Source organism: Adiantum capillus-veneris, chromosome 13 (genome assembly GCF_014529385.1).
Source record: "Adiantum capillus-veneris isolate H3 chromosome 13, ASM1452938v2, whole genome shotgun sequence".
Taxonomy (NCBI): Eukaryota; Viridiplantae; Streptophyta; class Polypodiopsida; order Polypodiales; family Pteridaceae; genus Adiantum; species Adiantum capillus-veneris.
The window spans coordinates 106,355,721-106,373,316 of record NC_140943.1 but is presented as its reverse complement, the minus strand read 5'-3'; the positions used below and the strand labels follow the sequence as shown (position 1 = coordinate 106,373,316).

The window sequence follows — 17,596 nt, the reverse complement described above, 5'->3', positions numbered from 1 at the left end:
ATAATATAGTCAAATATTGATTTTGTGGAAATGATTATTATATTGTGAGTAAGGTGCTAAATACTAAAGCCAACAAGTAATAATAATTTCACACACACACACACACACAGACACACACATACACAGACATGCGGAGAGCGGAGTACTCTCTCTCTCTCTCTCTCTCTCTGTGCAAGGCTCATTTTTGAAGGGTAACCCTAATCATTCATTTGAAAGGTAAATTTTTACCTATCTTTCATTAAGCTATATTTAGGCAAAAATTAGAAGGGCTACTCAAAGATTTTTCAATATTCTATCCTTCTTTCGAAGGGTAAAAATATTTTTGCCTTTCACTGAAGGATAAAAGTGCCTCCGAAGGGCGTCGAAGCCTTCAAAAATTAGGCCTGTGTGTGTGTGTGTGTGTGTGGGGGGGGGGGGGGGGGGGGGGGGGGGGGGGGGGGGGGGGGGCGACGGTAGGGAAGGAACTTGAAATCGGATAGCTGTGAGTTTGGGAAGGATCATATATTTCAGGGTTTCATTGTGCTTTAGCCATGTGGACAGGTGCGGGCAGTTGATTATCTCGACTGTCCCATCATACTTAGGCTGGGCCCGACGGAAGATGGCTGCATTTTTGCTTCCGTTAGACCTTGTACTCACATGATGGGGAGGAAGAGCATCAAAAAGGAAAAGGATTCGTGGGTAGCACGCGCACAGATAAAATCTGAACGGTTGGGTCCGAGGTTAGATCTTACGTGCTGGAATCTACAGGCCCTTCCGGGCGGCAGCTATTTTTTTCGGGGGGGCCGGGGGGGGGGGGCGTCCACCCAAGTTCTGGTGTGTCCGCAAGGCATCTTTCAAAGTGTTATTTAATCTCTTTGTGCCACGGAAATGGAACTCCCCTTTAAGTTCCTCATTCCGCCGCCTCGTGTGAAGCGAGCCGTATACCTAAGGGAGGCCGGTCCTCAAGAGTATCCCACAAGCTCCAGCCTCCACTTGATCTCAGCCTCAACATTCCATCCACATCCCCAACATGGATATATCATTTGAGAAACTTGCCCATTAGCCTACTAGGCTACCTCCTGCAAGAAAGTGTGGAGGAAAGTTTACAGGAAAGTAATAAAGCTGAGGAGGAGGGAGAGCTTTCGCATTGGCCTACACTGCTGCTGCTCCAGTTGCAATGGAGCCGTTGTGTGAAGCTGTGTACAAGCTGTCGGGATGCAAGAGCTTGACTGATTTCATCTCCTGCCCGGCCTTCTGCCATGGCGTGCAGCGCGCCTACGTGGGCGACGACGTTTCTTGGGGTTCTCACGCCTCCATCTCCGCAGCAGCAGCAGCAGCAGGTGAGCTTCCTGCCCTTGGAAACCTCCAGTTCTCCCTCAGAAATCTCCGAGCGCGAGAAGAGGCTGGTAGCTTGCCCCTCTTCTTGCACGCCCTGCCTACCTCTATCCCCTCCTGTAAGCACTTGGAGCTGCGGGGCGTTGGCATCTCCTCGCTAGATGAGCTCGACGCTCTCTGTCGCGGCATTGCCTCCCCTCTTTGCACCTTGGAGTACCTTCATCTGGATGTTCGGCCTGCATTTGAGGACCACACGCCAGGAGAGACGAAGCGCCTCGTAGGAGATGCCCTTTCGAGCAACGTCTCCATCCTCAGTCTCAGCATCATCTCAGCGCTCTGCCCTGAAGACCGCTGGATGCCATGTTCTGTCAACAACCTTTATGTGAAACATGCCATGTTCTGTCAACAACCTTTATGTGAAACTAGTAGGAGATGACACCCTTGATGTGTTGCTTAGTGTGTTCTCTGCTCTTGCAGACAACTCTCTAGCCCTCACTAGCATGTCCTTAACTGGTTCTTACGACATATTAAAGGAAATCGATGTATCCAGCTTCACGCAGCCAATAATGTTAGAGTCAGAAAAGCTGCTAGGCCTTTTGCTGTTTACAAACACCACCCTCACAAGCGTGCATCTCTATGACCTGGTGATGCCATTGGAAGCATTCCAAATGCTGTTCATATCACTTGCCCAAAACGCCAAACTGACGAGCTTTTCTTTGAGTGGCTATCCATGCCTACCTGGTGAAGTAGTTTGTAAGCTCTTTGCTTCCTTGGAGAATAATCGTCATCTGGCTTCTTTAGATCTATCTTATAATTGTGGGGAAGATTGGCCTAGTGCAAGCTCAGTGCTTGATAGCTTGCGGATCAATGGCATCCTCTCGGATTTTTCTTGCGACGAGTCGCCACTTGATGATGAACTTAACGAAGAGGAGAATTCTGATGGTGTCACTTGGGAAGCCTTGTCTGCCCAGCTTGCAATCAATAGCAAGAACATGGGGCAGTCTAAAGCATCAGAGCCCGGCCCTTAAGTAGTGTAGTTAAAAGTCTGTAAATCTTGTATTTGTGAGGGGTATGTTACATGATTGCCATATATGTCTTTGTTTTGTATTATTTTTGCGATAATCTATACTTGTAATTTGACTGCATCAGGTATTGAGGTTAGCCATGTGGGACAGTTCCAGTAAAGAGAACAAATGATCTATAATTGCGGTTTATTCACGGAGCTATAGTGGGATTTTGAGTTTCAGGTGTGGAGGCTGTGTTGGTGTTGGAACTGAGGTCATTTTGATGTTGAGTTTGAGAATTGGGTTCCATCTTTCTTTGGTTCAGTATCATGCTTTTGGGCTTTAAAGTAGTTCAAAAAAGCGACCGTTTGAATGATTTAGAAGTGAATGCTCAGTATAATCAGAGTGTTTATTCAGGAGGCTGCCTATGTGTGAATATGCTGGAGCTCTGATGAGAAGCTTGCTGAGTGAACACTTTATGTACATCTGCAAGGGAACCACAGAGCGCCCAAGAAAAAGATCTCTCTCATCAACCGTTTCATGGTGACCTCAACATGGTTTTTGCAAATGTACGTAGAAAGATGTGGATGCACTCTGATACACTCGCTTACACTTGAGTTCCGTCTGTAGCACATTGCCCTTGGCCACAATCATGCTCGATGTAACTGTGTATCAGCGTGGTGCCTGCGTTTAGGTCTGAAGCCAAGAGCTCATCAAACACAGCCTGAGCTTGTACAAAGTCATTCTTAGCATAAACACCTGAGCCTTAACACTAGTCCTGTAAAAAATCAGCCACTTTTGTGGCTTTTTGAGACTTTTGTAAAAAGATTCTCAACACTATGTTATTTATCTAAATAGAAAATGGTCTCAAGGGAATTATGATCAACACTCAATATGAATTGATAAAAAATAGTACAAAGCTAAATGAAGGGGTAGGGAATGGTCATTTAGTGACCATTCCCCATAATGTTGACGACCACGTGGCGACCGGCGAAGGCCGGGAGCCATGTGGGAGTCAACATTATGGGAATGGTCACTAAATGACCATTCTCGGCCGTCAAGGTCCAGGGGAAGGGGGCCAAATGTGAAAGTCGTGAACTTAGGGTGCGAGGTTGGTTTACGCGTTACCTGTGTGTCGTGCACTAGCTTGAAGGAGAGGTATAAAATTTCTGTTTGCGCTCGTATGGGATCCAGGCGAGGCAAGAAGATGGTCGAGAGGGCTCACAAGTCGACTCCGCCAGACATACTAGGTGATGCAGGCTCCATTCCTTCGTTTTCTCTCCTGCCTGTTGATATGGAGTTAGCTACGCCAAGAAGCACAACGACTGTATGCTTTCGAGATTATAATGGGAAAGGGATCAGGACCTTTGCCGATTTTGAACATCCAGGTGGTGGTGTTGTTGAAGTTGCAGGTGTGCATTCGCAAAAATCTACCATACACCAAGTTACAGGCGGTGTTGATCATGTACAGCATGGGGAAATGGGTTGCAATGCAGGCGGGTTTCTTGATGTTGATGTTGCATTGGAGGAGGAGATGCTAAATCTGGGAGAGAACTCAACCAAGCAGAAGAAAATTGGGCACGGAAGAAATTTGATGCATGGAGGGAATTCTCTGGGATAGATTCTAGCATAGCGTTGGAGAAGCTGGATTTACATACTTTGAATGATCTGCTTAGCAAGTTTTTCTTAGTTGTTTGCAAGAAGCGTGGTGAGTTGTTTCCCTCCGACACGCTAATGGGAATGTTGAGATGTTTTGGTAGGCTTTTAAAGAAAGAACAAGACTTGAGGATCGCCAAAACGGGTGTGACTGAGGTGCCGTTTGATATTGCAAGGAATCCGATTTTTAAAGGAACTCAGAATTCAGTTATGGCTGCCATGCGTAGATCAGTTGCGCAAGGGGTTTGCAAAGATAGAAAAAAGGCTTCTGTGATTGGGGTTAGTTTGGAGCAAGCAATCCTTGGCGACATCGACTTTAGCATCATGCATGGACGGGGTTGTCAGATGAGGTTCGCATTCTTTTGCATGTTGCATTTTTGCATTAGAGGTGGCTATGAGCTGTACAAACTAGAGCGAACGATGTTTTCGTCTGGGAAAGATGAGCTTGGGGCTTATGTCGGGTATTTTGCTGGTCTTATTGCTGTGGTTTGGATCGATTTGTTTTGTGTCTGTTTCTTGTTGTAATACGCATGTGTGTTTCAGATTTTGTGAGAGATCAAGCAAAAACTACAAAGTTGATCTAAATCACTTTCAGTCGGAGCACTTTCGACCTCCTGTGACCGTGCGCGACGAGGATGTGCTAGCAACATATGAGCAACTAATGCGTCACATGCCGATATTTGTCTTGGGTGACAAGAATCTGGGTTTTATGTTTTTGCAACCCATTAATAATCCTCGAACACATGTGAGTTTAGGTTTTGTGTGTCAATGACCGTAGCAACTTTGTGTATTCTTTTCAATTGGATGTATTTTCTTGACTTTTTTTTGTGTGTAGGTATGGTATAGTCGGAATAGGGTATCGGTGAAGGTATTGACAGGGCTTGTGAAGAGTATTGGAGCAAGATCAGGACTTGCAGGGAATTTCAGCAACAAATCGTTACGCAATACGTGTGTTACAAGAATGAGCCTTGGGCAGGTGCCACGTGAGGTGGGGATGTTAATTACTGGTCACAAGCGTCTTACGTCATATGAGAGGTATGATATGTCGAATGAAGTTCGTATGGCTGCGGCGCAGGAGATTTTGTCTGATCCGTATGATGAATCTGGAAAGCTTAAAGTTTACCCGCAAGTTCTAGAGAAAAAATTCAGTAATTTTTGTGAGAACATAGAAGGTTCTTATCTTTGACTTAAAGAGTTTAAGATTACTTTCGTGTGATGTATATTTTGTAATACATATATACTTGTGCAGGGAATATATACGGCAAGGATTGCGCAAGTGGTAGCAGGCAATCGAAGGCTGGGAATATCATGTCCGTTGGCAACATGGAGTGTGGAGCTGCTGGTGACAGGGGACTCGGTATGAAGAATCCTAGTCTTCAAGGCATAGTCTTCAAGCCATACAAGATTGGAGATGAAATTCCGTTTGATGAGGAGCTACTCAATCACCTTCCGGAGGAGACGACTCATGTATTGAATGTGGCTGCCCAGAATTGTCCAAGTCGTGGATTCTCTCTTTTGTCAGCTGGCACATTCAACAACTGTGTGATCAATGTGTTCTCAGGAAAGGAGAATGTTCCTTCTAAACTAGGGGTTTAATCTGGCTCATGACATATGTAAGTAATAGGTTTTGGATAGTTGTGGTTGCGAATCAGCACATACTGACGCTATTATTAAATTCTCAGCTTGGGACAGTGAACTTTTTTGGTTTGTGAAAGTTATCAACAGTCTTATTTTGTGACAGTCAGCTTGTGACAGTCAGCTTCACTGAGCTTGTGACAGTCAGCTTCTGAGTGAACTTTGATCAGATTGAGACAGTTTTAGTGACACACTGAGTTCTGACTGCACAGTAATTAGTGAGAAAATTTATGTGTCATCATTTTTCTAAGTGCTGATGTGTCAGACTGTGGTTTAATTACAGATGCTGATGTGTTGTGTTGTGGATGGCAAAGCTAAATGAAGTGATATTTTTTATTACACATGCTGACTTGTCGCAGATCTAACGGTTGTTCATAAAATTACTGTTAGTCATATGGAGTAGATGAACAGCTTAGATTGCCTGCCCCCTGACCCTGGACCTTGACGGTCTAAAGGTGTCTTTCCAGTGCCATCTTCTACAACTAACTTGTGTGGATGGACAAAAATTTTCTATTTTCTTTTGAAAGTGAATCAAATGATTGTAAAGCAGGCCGAAACTTCCTTGAAACATCCCTCAATAGGTATGTGATAGATGTACTAAACTTTTTTAACCCATATACAAAGATTGCCGACATTTTTTACTTCTCCAAGTTAAGGTATGAAGTGAAGTTTTACGTAAAATTTACTAATTTTAGAGAAGTAATTTTTTTTATTTTTGAGTTTTTCATGTAAATTGTGTATTTAGAAACCTTTTTCATATCTTGAACCCATAATTAAGAAGTTTCATGAAGTTTTGATGTCATATACAAAAGTTATGTTCCATTTACGAGAATCCTGATGTGAGCCATTTTTGAGGCTTCAGCCACTTTTGTGGCTCATTACAAGTCTAGTGTTAAATAGGAGAGATTTCATCAAGCTAAGCTGAATTTGGCATAAGTAATTGAGAGCATGGCAAGCCGTCGGCCTTCTTTCCTAGTTCAGCATCAAGCTAAGAATCTGAGAGCAGATAGAATGTTGAATTCTGTGAGCATTTTGCTAGGCCACACAAGTCTCACCATATCTCATGTCTTACAGCACACTTACATTCCCTCAAGTGTAGTGCAACATCCTGCAGAAGTTCAGCACGGGGCATGGTATCTTGCATGTGTATGTAAGTGTGGATAGGAAATCTTTATCACTCATTGATTACAATTCAGGTGGAAGAACCTTCCCATGGCACACAATCTCTTTCGCAAAATCGAGCATTTACAATCAAAATTAATCTAACTCAGTTTAACTATGCTTAGTGTAAAGACTAGAAGCAGACTGTATAGAAAGAGAGGCATGAATGTTTTCTCATTATTGTCCTAGGCCATTCCAGTGGCCTAGTGGAATAATGGCCTATGCGTGTTAAACCACACAAATCCCCTCCCGGGGTATTTTTGCCATAACTCCCTCTATCGACCTCCGAAAGACGCAAGGTTAGAGTTGTTTTGGGGGTTTTTGCCGCTTTGGACACAACGATGGGCTCAACAAGGGCTATTTCTGCACATAGAAGGGTACATGGAGACGTACACCCTTGCACATCATCGTGGCGATGTCTGCATTGCAACAAAAGGCCGAGCCGTTCACTTGACACTTTTTCAGGTGGTGGGATCACATCCTCGCGCCCACTTCAAAAGAATTTAACAAGTTGGCCATTTTGGACGTATATGAATATGGACGCTACCTTTTTGAAAGCTTTTTTAGAGAGAGAGCATTTTTCTTACAAGGCCCTGCTTTTGACCTCAAACCTCAAAATAGCTCTAAGGTAAAGGGGCCAATAGAAAATTGGCATCCAAAAGGTGGACTAACCCGCCCCTAAAGGAAAGATCGAAAAGTTGGAATATTCTTGGAGTCTTGCATATGCGCGCGCACACACACACACACACACACACACACACACATATATATACATATATACCTTCTCTCTCTACACTATCTTTTTGCATTATCTCTCTGTATGTTTTCTCCTTTGAACTACTCAAAAATTCCTTTTTTCTTAAACTCATTTAGTTATTATTATTATAATATTATTATTTATGCTTGATTTTCTTTATACTCATTTAGTCATTTGATGATCATTTTCTCTATTCTTCTCGTCACCTACACTAGTTATTTTCAAACTTAGCTCGGTAAAAGCATGAATAGGTGGTACACTAGCTACCTATTTTTTGACATGGTAGCTACCACCTGGTATAGCAAGCCTCTACTTATTAAAGTTGGTAGCAAGTGATACAGTGGTAGGTAGTAGCCTTAAAATAGAAACATTGTTTGGGAATCTTTAGTTTGAGCTCATAAGTAACAAAATTAAAGTTTGTATGATATGCTACTACCTAACCACAAAAACCTGGTAGCAGCCTGTCCCAAAAACATGTATTAAGTCCACCTATTCATGCTTCTACCCAGCGCTCTCTCATTCACTCAATCAAACATAAACCTACACTCTATCGGGCTTGAGGGCGATTGTATTGTTATGAATTCTCTCCACTCACAATTGTGAGTATGCGGAAAAAAACATAAACCTACACTCATTAAACATATTCTTTTCCTCTCTCTCTCTCTCAATCTAGTCATTAATTATAAACATACATCAATCAAGCATTCCTTCTCTCTCTCTCTCTCTCTCTCTCTCTCTCTCTCTCTCTCTCACACACACACACACACACACACACACACACACACACACACACACACACACACACACACACACACACACACACACACACACACACAAATCACACACTAATCATCGTCACCATCACTTTTGCTCCTTTTTTGTCTCCCTTGACCCTCTCTCTCTCTCTCTCTCTCTCTCTCTCTCTCTCTCAAGGAGAGGTAACACCTAAATCCATTTACATCAAGATTATTGCTAACAAAAAGCGAGATTAAAAGTTGTATAACCCAAAATAATTCAAAATATCTTTGCCAAAGGTCTAATTCCTACCCAATCTATATCACCTTTGCCAGCTCCATTACGTGGCGGAAGATGTGTCACAAAATTGTACAATCTTGGGCTTCACTCTAAGTTTGGATATGTGCATTCACAGCCTTAGCCTTTAAACAATGAGCGAGACCAATTTTCTTAGCTGCCTCCTCTGAAATGGAAGTTCAAAATTTGACTCGTATGCCATTTCTTAGTATTGAACCACTACTACTTTCTTTTGTTGAAGCGGAAAAGGAATCACCTCCACCCCGAGGAGGAGTTCGCATGGTTGTTGCACTCTCTCGATCTCTTCTAACAGTCTCCACTTGAAATGCTCCTTCAAGTAGTACCTCAACTTCTTTGTCTGTGAGATTTGACCGGCTAAATTATTGGAGGAGGAGCTGGCCTTGGTTCAATATTATGATCCACCACATAGCAATAAATAACATGTGTGGGACAAAACCAAAACCATTGCCTGAGTAGCCCATTTGGATGTTTTCTATATTCCTCAAAGGTTAATGTAGGAGTCCCTTTACTACATGCCACAATATCTTGTCCACATCTTTTTCCACCGGTGGGGGTACCACTGCATGTCACAAGACTATTGATAGGGGTTCTTCTGATTGCCCACATAATATCATTGACCTTTCATTCCAAAACACAAAACTTTGTCTTCTCTTTGGAATTCTCACTCACATCTACTACCCCTGAATCTTTCGTGAAAATGATCTTCCTTGGCCTTTCGTGTGTTGTGTAGTCTCGTGTTTTTGCATTGTACTATGGCCTATGTGTTGATTCATCCTCAATATCAATCACAATCCATGGCCCTTGCTTTTGCCGAACGGTTTCTTTGTCTCCTTCAAGCGGGGTACGAGCCTTATACATCGGTATTCCAGATATAGCCTCATTTACTACTATTATAACTTGTGCTGGACTAGAGGAAACTCTTTCCTTGAGCCTCTCTAGTAAAGGACACTTTCTAATATATTTACCTTGCGAGTAAGTACCTGCCTTCGTGCTTTGTAGTATTGCATTTTCCATATCTGAAGTACATGCGTCATACAATGAGGATTTTCTTTTGAACCCTTAGCCTGCAATCCAGCTACCATGATTGCTCTCGGCTAAGTTGGTTCATGGAGTGTTTGCCCCATCATCACTTCTCTCTATTTCTGACATGATGCTCCCCCAATTGCAATACACACCTCCCACCAAGTCAACCAAGAGTCCATTGCACGGATGTTTTTATCCACGCAATTTCCATTTTTCCACCATTGTCGAAGTAGACGAGACTTTGTTATAGCTACCTCTTTAGAGGGGACTAGACGCCACTTTTTGCACATGTCTTTGTGAGTTTGTTGAGATGAAGAGACAATGTACTTTGTGGTGTGTGCCACTTTGCTTTGTTTTCAATGAAAAAGTCAAGATCACTCTCGATGTTGTAGAACATTGTCTTTGCCAGTATTGAATACTGTGAAAACTGCATTCCAGTTGGCTTGAGCTTTGTTCACCAATGAATCCATGGAAATCCGCTCTCTCACATCCATGACCCTCCATAACTTCTAGCATGTTAGTAAACACATTGCTGGTTGTTTCTTAAGATATGCCAAACTTTTGAAATATATTCCTAAGACAACAAACCTTGGATTGTAAATATGGCATGCCATGGTCACCCAATTTGCCACTCAGTGAGTGTGATCAAACTGTATCCAAGCGTGCCGAAGATCTCCAAGTCCACTTCATCGCATTTGATTAACCAAATTCAATCTAGATGCAAGACCATCTGTAGACATCTTGAACGCAAAACGACACTCCTCTTTTGCTCCTTGCTCAAGAAACCTGCTTTTGTGGAAAAATCATATGTGCAATCTCTTTTTAGCCGTAGCAAGGAGTCCACACCAAAGCTCTCCTTTGTTGGCCCATTCCTAGTTGCAGCCACGGACCTTCAAAACCTGTACTTTAGAGTTGAATTACTTTGAAATATTATGTCCAAACAAGAGAAATGTGAAAGCATCCTCACCAATTATTCTCCACCAAGGGACCCATTGCCTCAAAACATTTAGAAATTCTTGCTCACTAAGTACATGGCTAGAGACCCCTTCTTGTATCAAAATTGTTGTCACAATTTTCTTTGCCACACATGTGTACCTTTCTTGCGCATGCATGTCTACCCACACTAAGAACTCGTGCAACCATTTCTTTGGTTTTATTGGTGAGCCCTTTTGACGACCCATCATGGATGTCATGTTGGTGAGTTCCTTGATGTACAATTAATCTGCTCATGCTCTCATTCCTTGGATGCCATAATATACGAAGCAATCACATGTACGCAAACAAATGGGCGATTGACTGCAATAGTGGCAAGTAAGCTTGCCGCCAAATCCATCGTAAAACTTGCCCATGCAAGGTAATTTTAGCATACTATCATTGAAATGCATTGTGTTTCACTTCCCAAAACTAACCAATTTGGGACAACTTTCATTGAGACATTTTAGAGCACCTACACAATGACTTTTGTGACAAACTCCAAGAAATGCGATATTTGAGGCTTGCGATTTGGTTCAATGTTATAGATCATACTTATGTTCCATAGCATCCATTGAATGAACCTTTCCTAAGGTTGGTGGAAACTCAAACACCATGTTACCATTGCACACTTTTGGTATTTTCGACGCTTGTTTGATTTCCATTATCTTTGAAAGAAGGTTCATCAAGGTGTTGGGCTTCGTCATTGCATTAAAAAGTGACAAAATACTATCTGTACTATTTATCTCGATAGAGTTTTGCAATGCTTGCTCTCCAAAGAGTTGTTCCTTTCTTGAACTAGTAAGGTCTATGCAGGGAACATCCACCAATGGAGCAGCCATGTCACTAGAATTTGAAAATGTGTCATCTTCAACTAGCACCACGAGCTTTGTAGAAAGAGTTTTGTCCACAACATAAAACTCATCTCCCAAGTGATTGCTTGTTCTCTCCATTGGCACTGTCAACTCTTAACTCTCAACCATGACAATTGCATGCAAAGCAGAAAAAGTTTGTGGTGAAGCATGCTCCTGTAGTTATTTAACCCTAACGATAATCTTCCCATTGGTAAACGGAAAAGCCCTTTTGAAAGAAGGGAAGACTATAGTGCATGACATGATAGTCAAGTAGAAGTCTCTTATAGGAGATTGAAAAGATGAGAGTGAAAGTGTTTTAGTTTCATTTAGAGGATTCAAGAGCATTTTATATTGATCTTAGTAGTTATTAGTAATAGTTAAAAAATTTGAAATCCATATGAAAATTACTTTTTTTAAAGTGCATTGCCCTCTCTTGCTCTCTCTCTCTCTCTCTCTCTCTCTCTCTCTCTCTTTGTGTGTGAATCTCTTTCTCTCTCCCTCTCTCTCTATTTCCCCATGTGAACCGCCCCCCATCCCCCCCTCCCCCCCCCCCCCCCTCTCTCTCTCTCTCTCTCTCTCTCTCTCTCTCTCTCTCTCTCTCTCTCTCTCTCTCTCTCTACCCCACCCCCACTTTGTGGACTGTCCCCATCCCCCCTCTATCTCTTTCTCTCCCCATCTCTTTCTTTCTCTCTTTCCCCGTGTGACCCGCCCCCTATTCCCCCCGCCTCTCTCTCTCTCTCTCTCTCTCTCTCTCTCTCTCTCTCTCTCTCTCTCTCTCTCTCTCTCTCTCTCTTTGTGTGTGTGTGTGTGTGTGTGTGTGTGTGGACAGCTAGGAGACAAGGGGTGGCGCATGGCGACAGGAGGTGGGGGAGGGGGGCAAGGAGAGTGGACACAGGGAGCGGGGCTGGCGAAGGGCAACAAGGCGGCATGGGGAAAAATGTAGGTGGGGCGTGTAGGGGACGGGGTGGCGGGGGCGTGCTGCAGAGTCTATTTAGACTATGAGAGACCACTCCACGTGGACTGCCATGTGGACTCTATAGCACCCCTCACGTCCCCCCTTGCGCCCTTGTCGTGCACACCCCTATCCCCCACCGTGCACATCAACTGTGCTCGTTGTGTCCCCGACCCCCGTGCGTCCCCACCTGTTCCTTGTTCCCCTCGCCATGCGCCCCCTACTCTCCTCGTGTCCTCTATCACCCCTGCATCCCCACCTGTCCCATTTTGCCCCTCCCCGTGCGCTTGCTGTCCCCCTCGCATCCTCTGTCGCCTCTCCTCGTACCCCCACCTACCCCCTCTTGCCCTGCGTCCCTATGTGTCCCCTTTCCTATGCGTGCCCTGCCGCCTCATCGTCCCCCTCCCCCCTTGCGAGAGCCCCCCCTGTGTCGACCAAAACGCGTCCCCCCCTCCTTTGATAAAAATATTTCCCTTGTTTTGGACCCCCTCTCCTTCCCTCTCCTTTTTTTGGATCCCCCCCCCTCCCCCCCTCTTTGAAATGCCTATAAAAGCTTACTTTTGGACTTTTTATTTTTCCTCATAGTTCTACTCTTCCTTAAGAGAGTGATTTGTATCCTTTGGAAAAGATTTTTTTTTCATTCCTTCTTACCTTTTCAAACCTTGTACTCCCACTCTCTTTTATTTCATTTCTCTTTAACCTTCTTCGCACACCTTCAAACCTCTAATATTACTTTCACATTTCGTCAGTTCTTTGAAAATCATAAGCACCCTAATTAACAAAGAAGATGCCAATTTTAACAAGAAAACAATCCAAAGACTTGGACCGCCAAGAAGAGATGACGATTCAAATCACTCAAGAAGAAAATCCTCTGCACACCACTCAAGAAAGCGGTTTTGTGGTTGGAGTGTCTATTATGACGACGATATAAGTGCCTCCTTCGATGAGTGTAGTCATGTCAATGACCATCCTTGCAAAAAATACGGGTAATGATCCTCTTACCGATTTCTTTGGATTCGTGGTTGATAGCCACATCTCATCGGGTTGGATTGATACACATGTTGTGCCATACAATCACTTGTTGCCTCGTATCCCCCTTTGCCATCTTTTGGCCAACCCGGCCATTAACAAATGATGATTGTGTGGCTAAACTAACGACCTCTATATCCAAAAGAGGTCACCATCCCCACGATGGCTCGCTTCATTGTGTCTGAAGCTTTTTCTCAGACAAGGTCCTCTACCATTCGGTAGGCGTGGCACTTACGAGAGAGAATTAGTGATGCCGGCCACATTTGATGACCAAATTAGAGGCATTGCCGAGCTCTCTCACATGGAGAAGAAAATGTTCATTTTTTGGGACGGCAACCACCGGTTCCATGGGTGGAAAGATTGGGCATTGTGGGAGCGGTTGGATGAATTATCTATACCAAAGGTTGAATGTAGGATTATGAAGTGTGAACTTGAGGAGACGGTGGAATTTCTCTTGGTGCTTGACATGATCAACAAGTAAGTTTTTTCACACTTCTATTGGTGTACTTGATATTATCAATTATTAATATAATGTTTCATTCAAAACTAGGGTGACGCGAGTCCATATGCCTCACACCACTGCGCACGACATATTTATGATGCAAAAAATTAGCACTTGCGTATCCACGGTCCTTATTGGACAAATTCAATGAAAAGGATAGGGCAAAAGCTTATAGGGCACTTCGTGGGACGACAATTAACCGTTCAAAATGGCTTAGACTACCTATGTCTTTACTAGCGCAACTACTGTGAAAGGTAATTGTAAATTTATAATGTAGATGCATTAGGTAAGCACATAGGTATTTTTTTAGATGAGTTTGATTTAGTGCTTTGTCTTGCAGGAAGAGTTCGATGCAATGTATTGACTGAAAGAACAAAATTTACAGTGAAAGAAGTAAAGAGTACCACATGCACAAAGATGATTACAAGGCAAGCTATGATTTGGCTATGAAAGAGACCGAGATTTTTTTGTGTAAAAGGGACTAGAGATAGCATGCATAGCCAATCCCAGAAATGGAACATACTTTTTTTGAAAATGCATCTCTTTTGTGGACTGGGGAGAGAAGGGTTGCAAGATGACCCTCTTCAAATTCTTTGAGGTTACACATGTGCGGATTAGTCCTTTGGAGTAAGTAGTATTTGCTTCTAAAAGCACTATTTGTTGTCCTTAATTTATTAAGAATATTATTTAATGATACATTGCAAAAATGTCGTACGATCAATATATTGGCCAAGGGTGATGTGTTGTTAGTGGAAGCATCTATTCCAACGCAGAAGAATCCCTTCTCACAATGGTTGAGAATGCACGTTTATTGGTGGTAGCTTGAAAGGTGAGCATACTAACACTAGAGTTTGGGGTCTTATCTAATATTGCCACATTACTATACTTAATGTGCAAGGGTGTATTGAGTGTGGCCAAAAGATGGAGGCCGTGAACTCCACCTTAAAGAAGCTACATGCACGCACCACACGTGATTGTGGAATGTCTCTTAGCAATGCACTACAGGCTTTTTGACAAAAGCACTTTGGCAAGGATTTTGTGCAATGGAAGAAAACCATACTTATATTGTCAGACACATGCTATACATGTATTGAACTATACAATATTAAAATTATGTGTTATGAATGGTTGAGTTATTCCTCTTGTTTTTTTGTAGATGGTGGTTGCGTTCCCTTAAAATAGGCCTTCATAGTCCATACCCTGAGCATCCTAGTGATGCGTGGGTGGATTCTGAGAGAGAGGAGAATGGTCTCTATCTTGATGATTGGATAGAGAAGCTCCATGGTAAGGAAAAGTGGAGAGACTATCCATGGTTTTTGAACTATGCTAATGGCGAATTTTTCGAAGATGAAGCAGAAGCATACAATGGTAAGTAATGTTTTTCTTGTTCAACTAATGTGTTTAATTTGCTATAGTGTCTCCACTTTTTTGTGGACTTGTAGCATTGCACAAGAAGGTTAAGGGGAAGGGCAAAAGAAGAAGTGCCACCATCAATCAGCCTCCCATCGATGCCATTTCTCCTAGCACAACCAAGGGACGTTGAAGCCCCAAAACTGCTCATGACAAACCTAAACAAGGCAAGAAGAGAGGACAACCAGTCATCAATGATTTTTCAAAGTTCTCGAAAGAGTTTCAGAGTAAAAGGAGCGAGCACAGTGGTGGCGAGTTCATAATTGTAGCATGCCATGCATGCATATAAAAAAATAGCGTTGTCAGGAGTTTTTTGGAGCAAGAGATTGCGCATATGTACATATACATGCATGGTGCATCAAATAAAGAATTGCCCATTTTTCAGAGCCAGGTGGTTACATGGGGCCCACATGTGTACAGGTAGGACAGGGTGTACATAGTGCATCGATTTTCACTATTACCGGTACCACTGTGTTTTTTCTACAATAAGGAGGAGCTGGTAGCGCGTAAAACTTCTCGAGGAAGCTATCCGCGCGCCGACGACATGAGGTAAGCTGGTGCGTCAGATAGCATCGAGTGGCGCCAAGAGGTCGAATGGAGTCAATAGTTGCACGTGGATGAGTACAGACACAACGTGGATGTTTTCTTGTGATAATTATATAGAAAGGTCATTATTAGGACCACTTTTTGGGGCCACTTCACGTGGTTGCAGGATGCATTATTGAAAAGAAATGAGTGCCAGGTGTGAGGATGATGCAAAAAGGTGACAACTATGCACTGCGAGGTCAGTTTTTGGCCTGTTCGTGGTCCGTTTGAGGTCATCTAAAAGGCCAAGGGTGCCCAACTAATAAAGCTATGCGTGGGAACTGAAAAAACTAAGAGAAGACCAGAAAAACATGGAGAAGAGAGGAGGAACAGCCGCAAGTGTGTTTTTGTTGTTTTTGGAGCATTTTTTGGCCCTAAACTGCTCATCCGAGGTCCGATTTGAGCACTTTGACATTGTAGGGGGGGGTTTTGGGCGTTCCGAACGCAATGGCGCTGTCCATTTTCCAAATTCCTCACAGATTTTTTGCTGTTTTTTTGTGTAATCTTCTCCGGTGAGTGAAGCCTCCGCTTAAATTTGTGGTTGTATCTGGTGTATTTCCTCAATATTGTGTAAACTATTTGCCCTATTGGTGTTGGCTGAGCTTCATTGAGTCTAAACAATAGAAATTTGCCTCCTTTGAGCTGAATTGAGAGTGTGTGTGTGAGTGTGTATGTGTGAGTGTTGAGTGGGCAAGTGGGAAATCTCTCTCTTCTCACTCCGTCTGTGTGTTTCCTGTCTCGGCCAGGAGGGTTGTGTAAGCCGAGTGGTGCCCCATAGTGTGTGTGTGTATCTTCCGAAGAGTGCGTGTCGGGTCGTTATAGAGGCGTTCTGTGTGTTTCCATCCCGCCCACATTCTTTTGGTGCCCCCACTGAGGATCTTCTTCGAGTACCTTCTGCTTCGAGCTTCAAGCTTCGAGATTCGGGATTACAGGTTACAGGGACAGGTACAGGTACAGGTAGCTGGAGTACAGTGATATACTAGTAGTGATGTCACTTGCAGTTGTTGTGGGTATGCATCACTTGGCGCGTGTTTGAGCGCATTGTCTGCTGGATTGTACGTTACTTGTGGAAACTGCCATTGTATGCATTTGTGGAGCCATACTTGGTTGTATTTGGCAGTCCCAGCCATTTCTGAGACTTGGTCTGGAAGATAGTCATTTCTGAGACTTGACTATACGCGATTTGCATTAGCCTTCGTGTGAGGGTCGATAGCGTGAGGTTTTTATTGAGCTGGGGGATTCTCAAATGTGGAGATCCTTTCAGTGATACAGGTAGCTGGAGCATCCTTTTTGTGACCTCACCATAGGCTATGTACTAGTGAGTCCTACTTGATGCTCGGGTTCTATTGTTGATAGTTTATGCATACATATACATTCTATATTTTGGGTTCCTACTGCTCTATTTCTGGGGAAACTCTGCCAAAATTTTTCCAAGTGATGATGGATGGTTTTTTTGTCTTTTGAGCCATTTATGCTGTTATGCTGCTAAGATTTTGGCAAAATCAGAGGTTAAAACAGGTGTGCCTTCTTGGGAGCTTCATGGTTGGCTTTAATGGATGATCAAAATGGCCCTCAATTCACTTCTTTTCATTTAACTCAAAGAATCCAGATAAGTGTTCATGTGTCCAGGAAGATTTTTTTCCAACAGCGCATAGTCTTTATGTTCGGGCCAAGAAGATTACGAGAGAT

General features: G+C 43.2%; 1 protein-coding gene and 1 pseudogene across 2 annotated transcripts; both read left to right on the top strand.

The window, feature by feature from the left end:
- Window positions 1-1,015: 1,015 nt before the first annotated feature.
- LOC147444586 (uncharacterized) lies at window positions 1,016-2,459 on the top strand. The gene is made up of 2 exons (XM_086527134.1): window positions 1,016-1,669; window positions 1,704-2,459. The coding sequence occupies exons 1-2, from the start codon at window positions 1,157-1,159 to the stop codon at window positions 2,340-2,342; spliced, it is 1,152 nt and encodes a 383-aa protein (XP_086383260.1). The 5' UTR covers window positions 1,016-1,156; the 3' UTR covers window positions 2,343-2,459.
- Window positions 1,183-5,714, top strand: LOC147444585 (uncharacterized; annotated as a pseudogene). The gene is made up of 5 exons (XR_015190047.1): window positions 1,183-1,319; window positions 2,464-4,435; window positions 4,518-4,719; window positions 4,810-5,146; window positions 5,224-5,714. The product of XR_015190047.1 is annotated as an uncharacterized LOC147444585 (transcript).
- The last annotated feature ends 11,882 nt before the right edge of the window (window positions 5,715-17,596 follow it).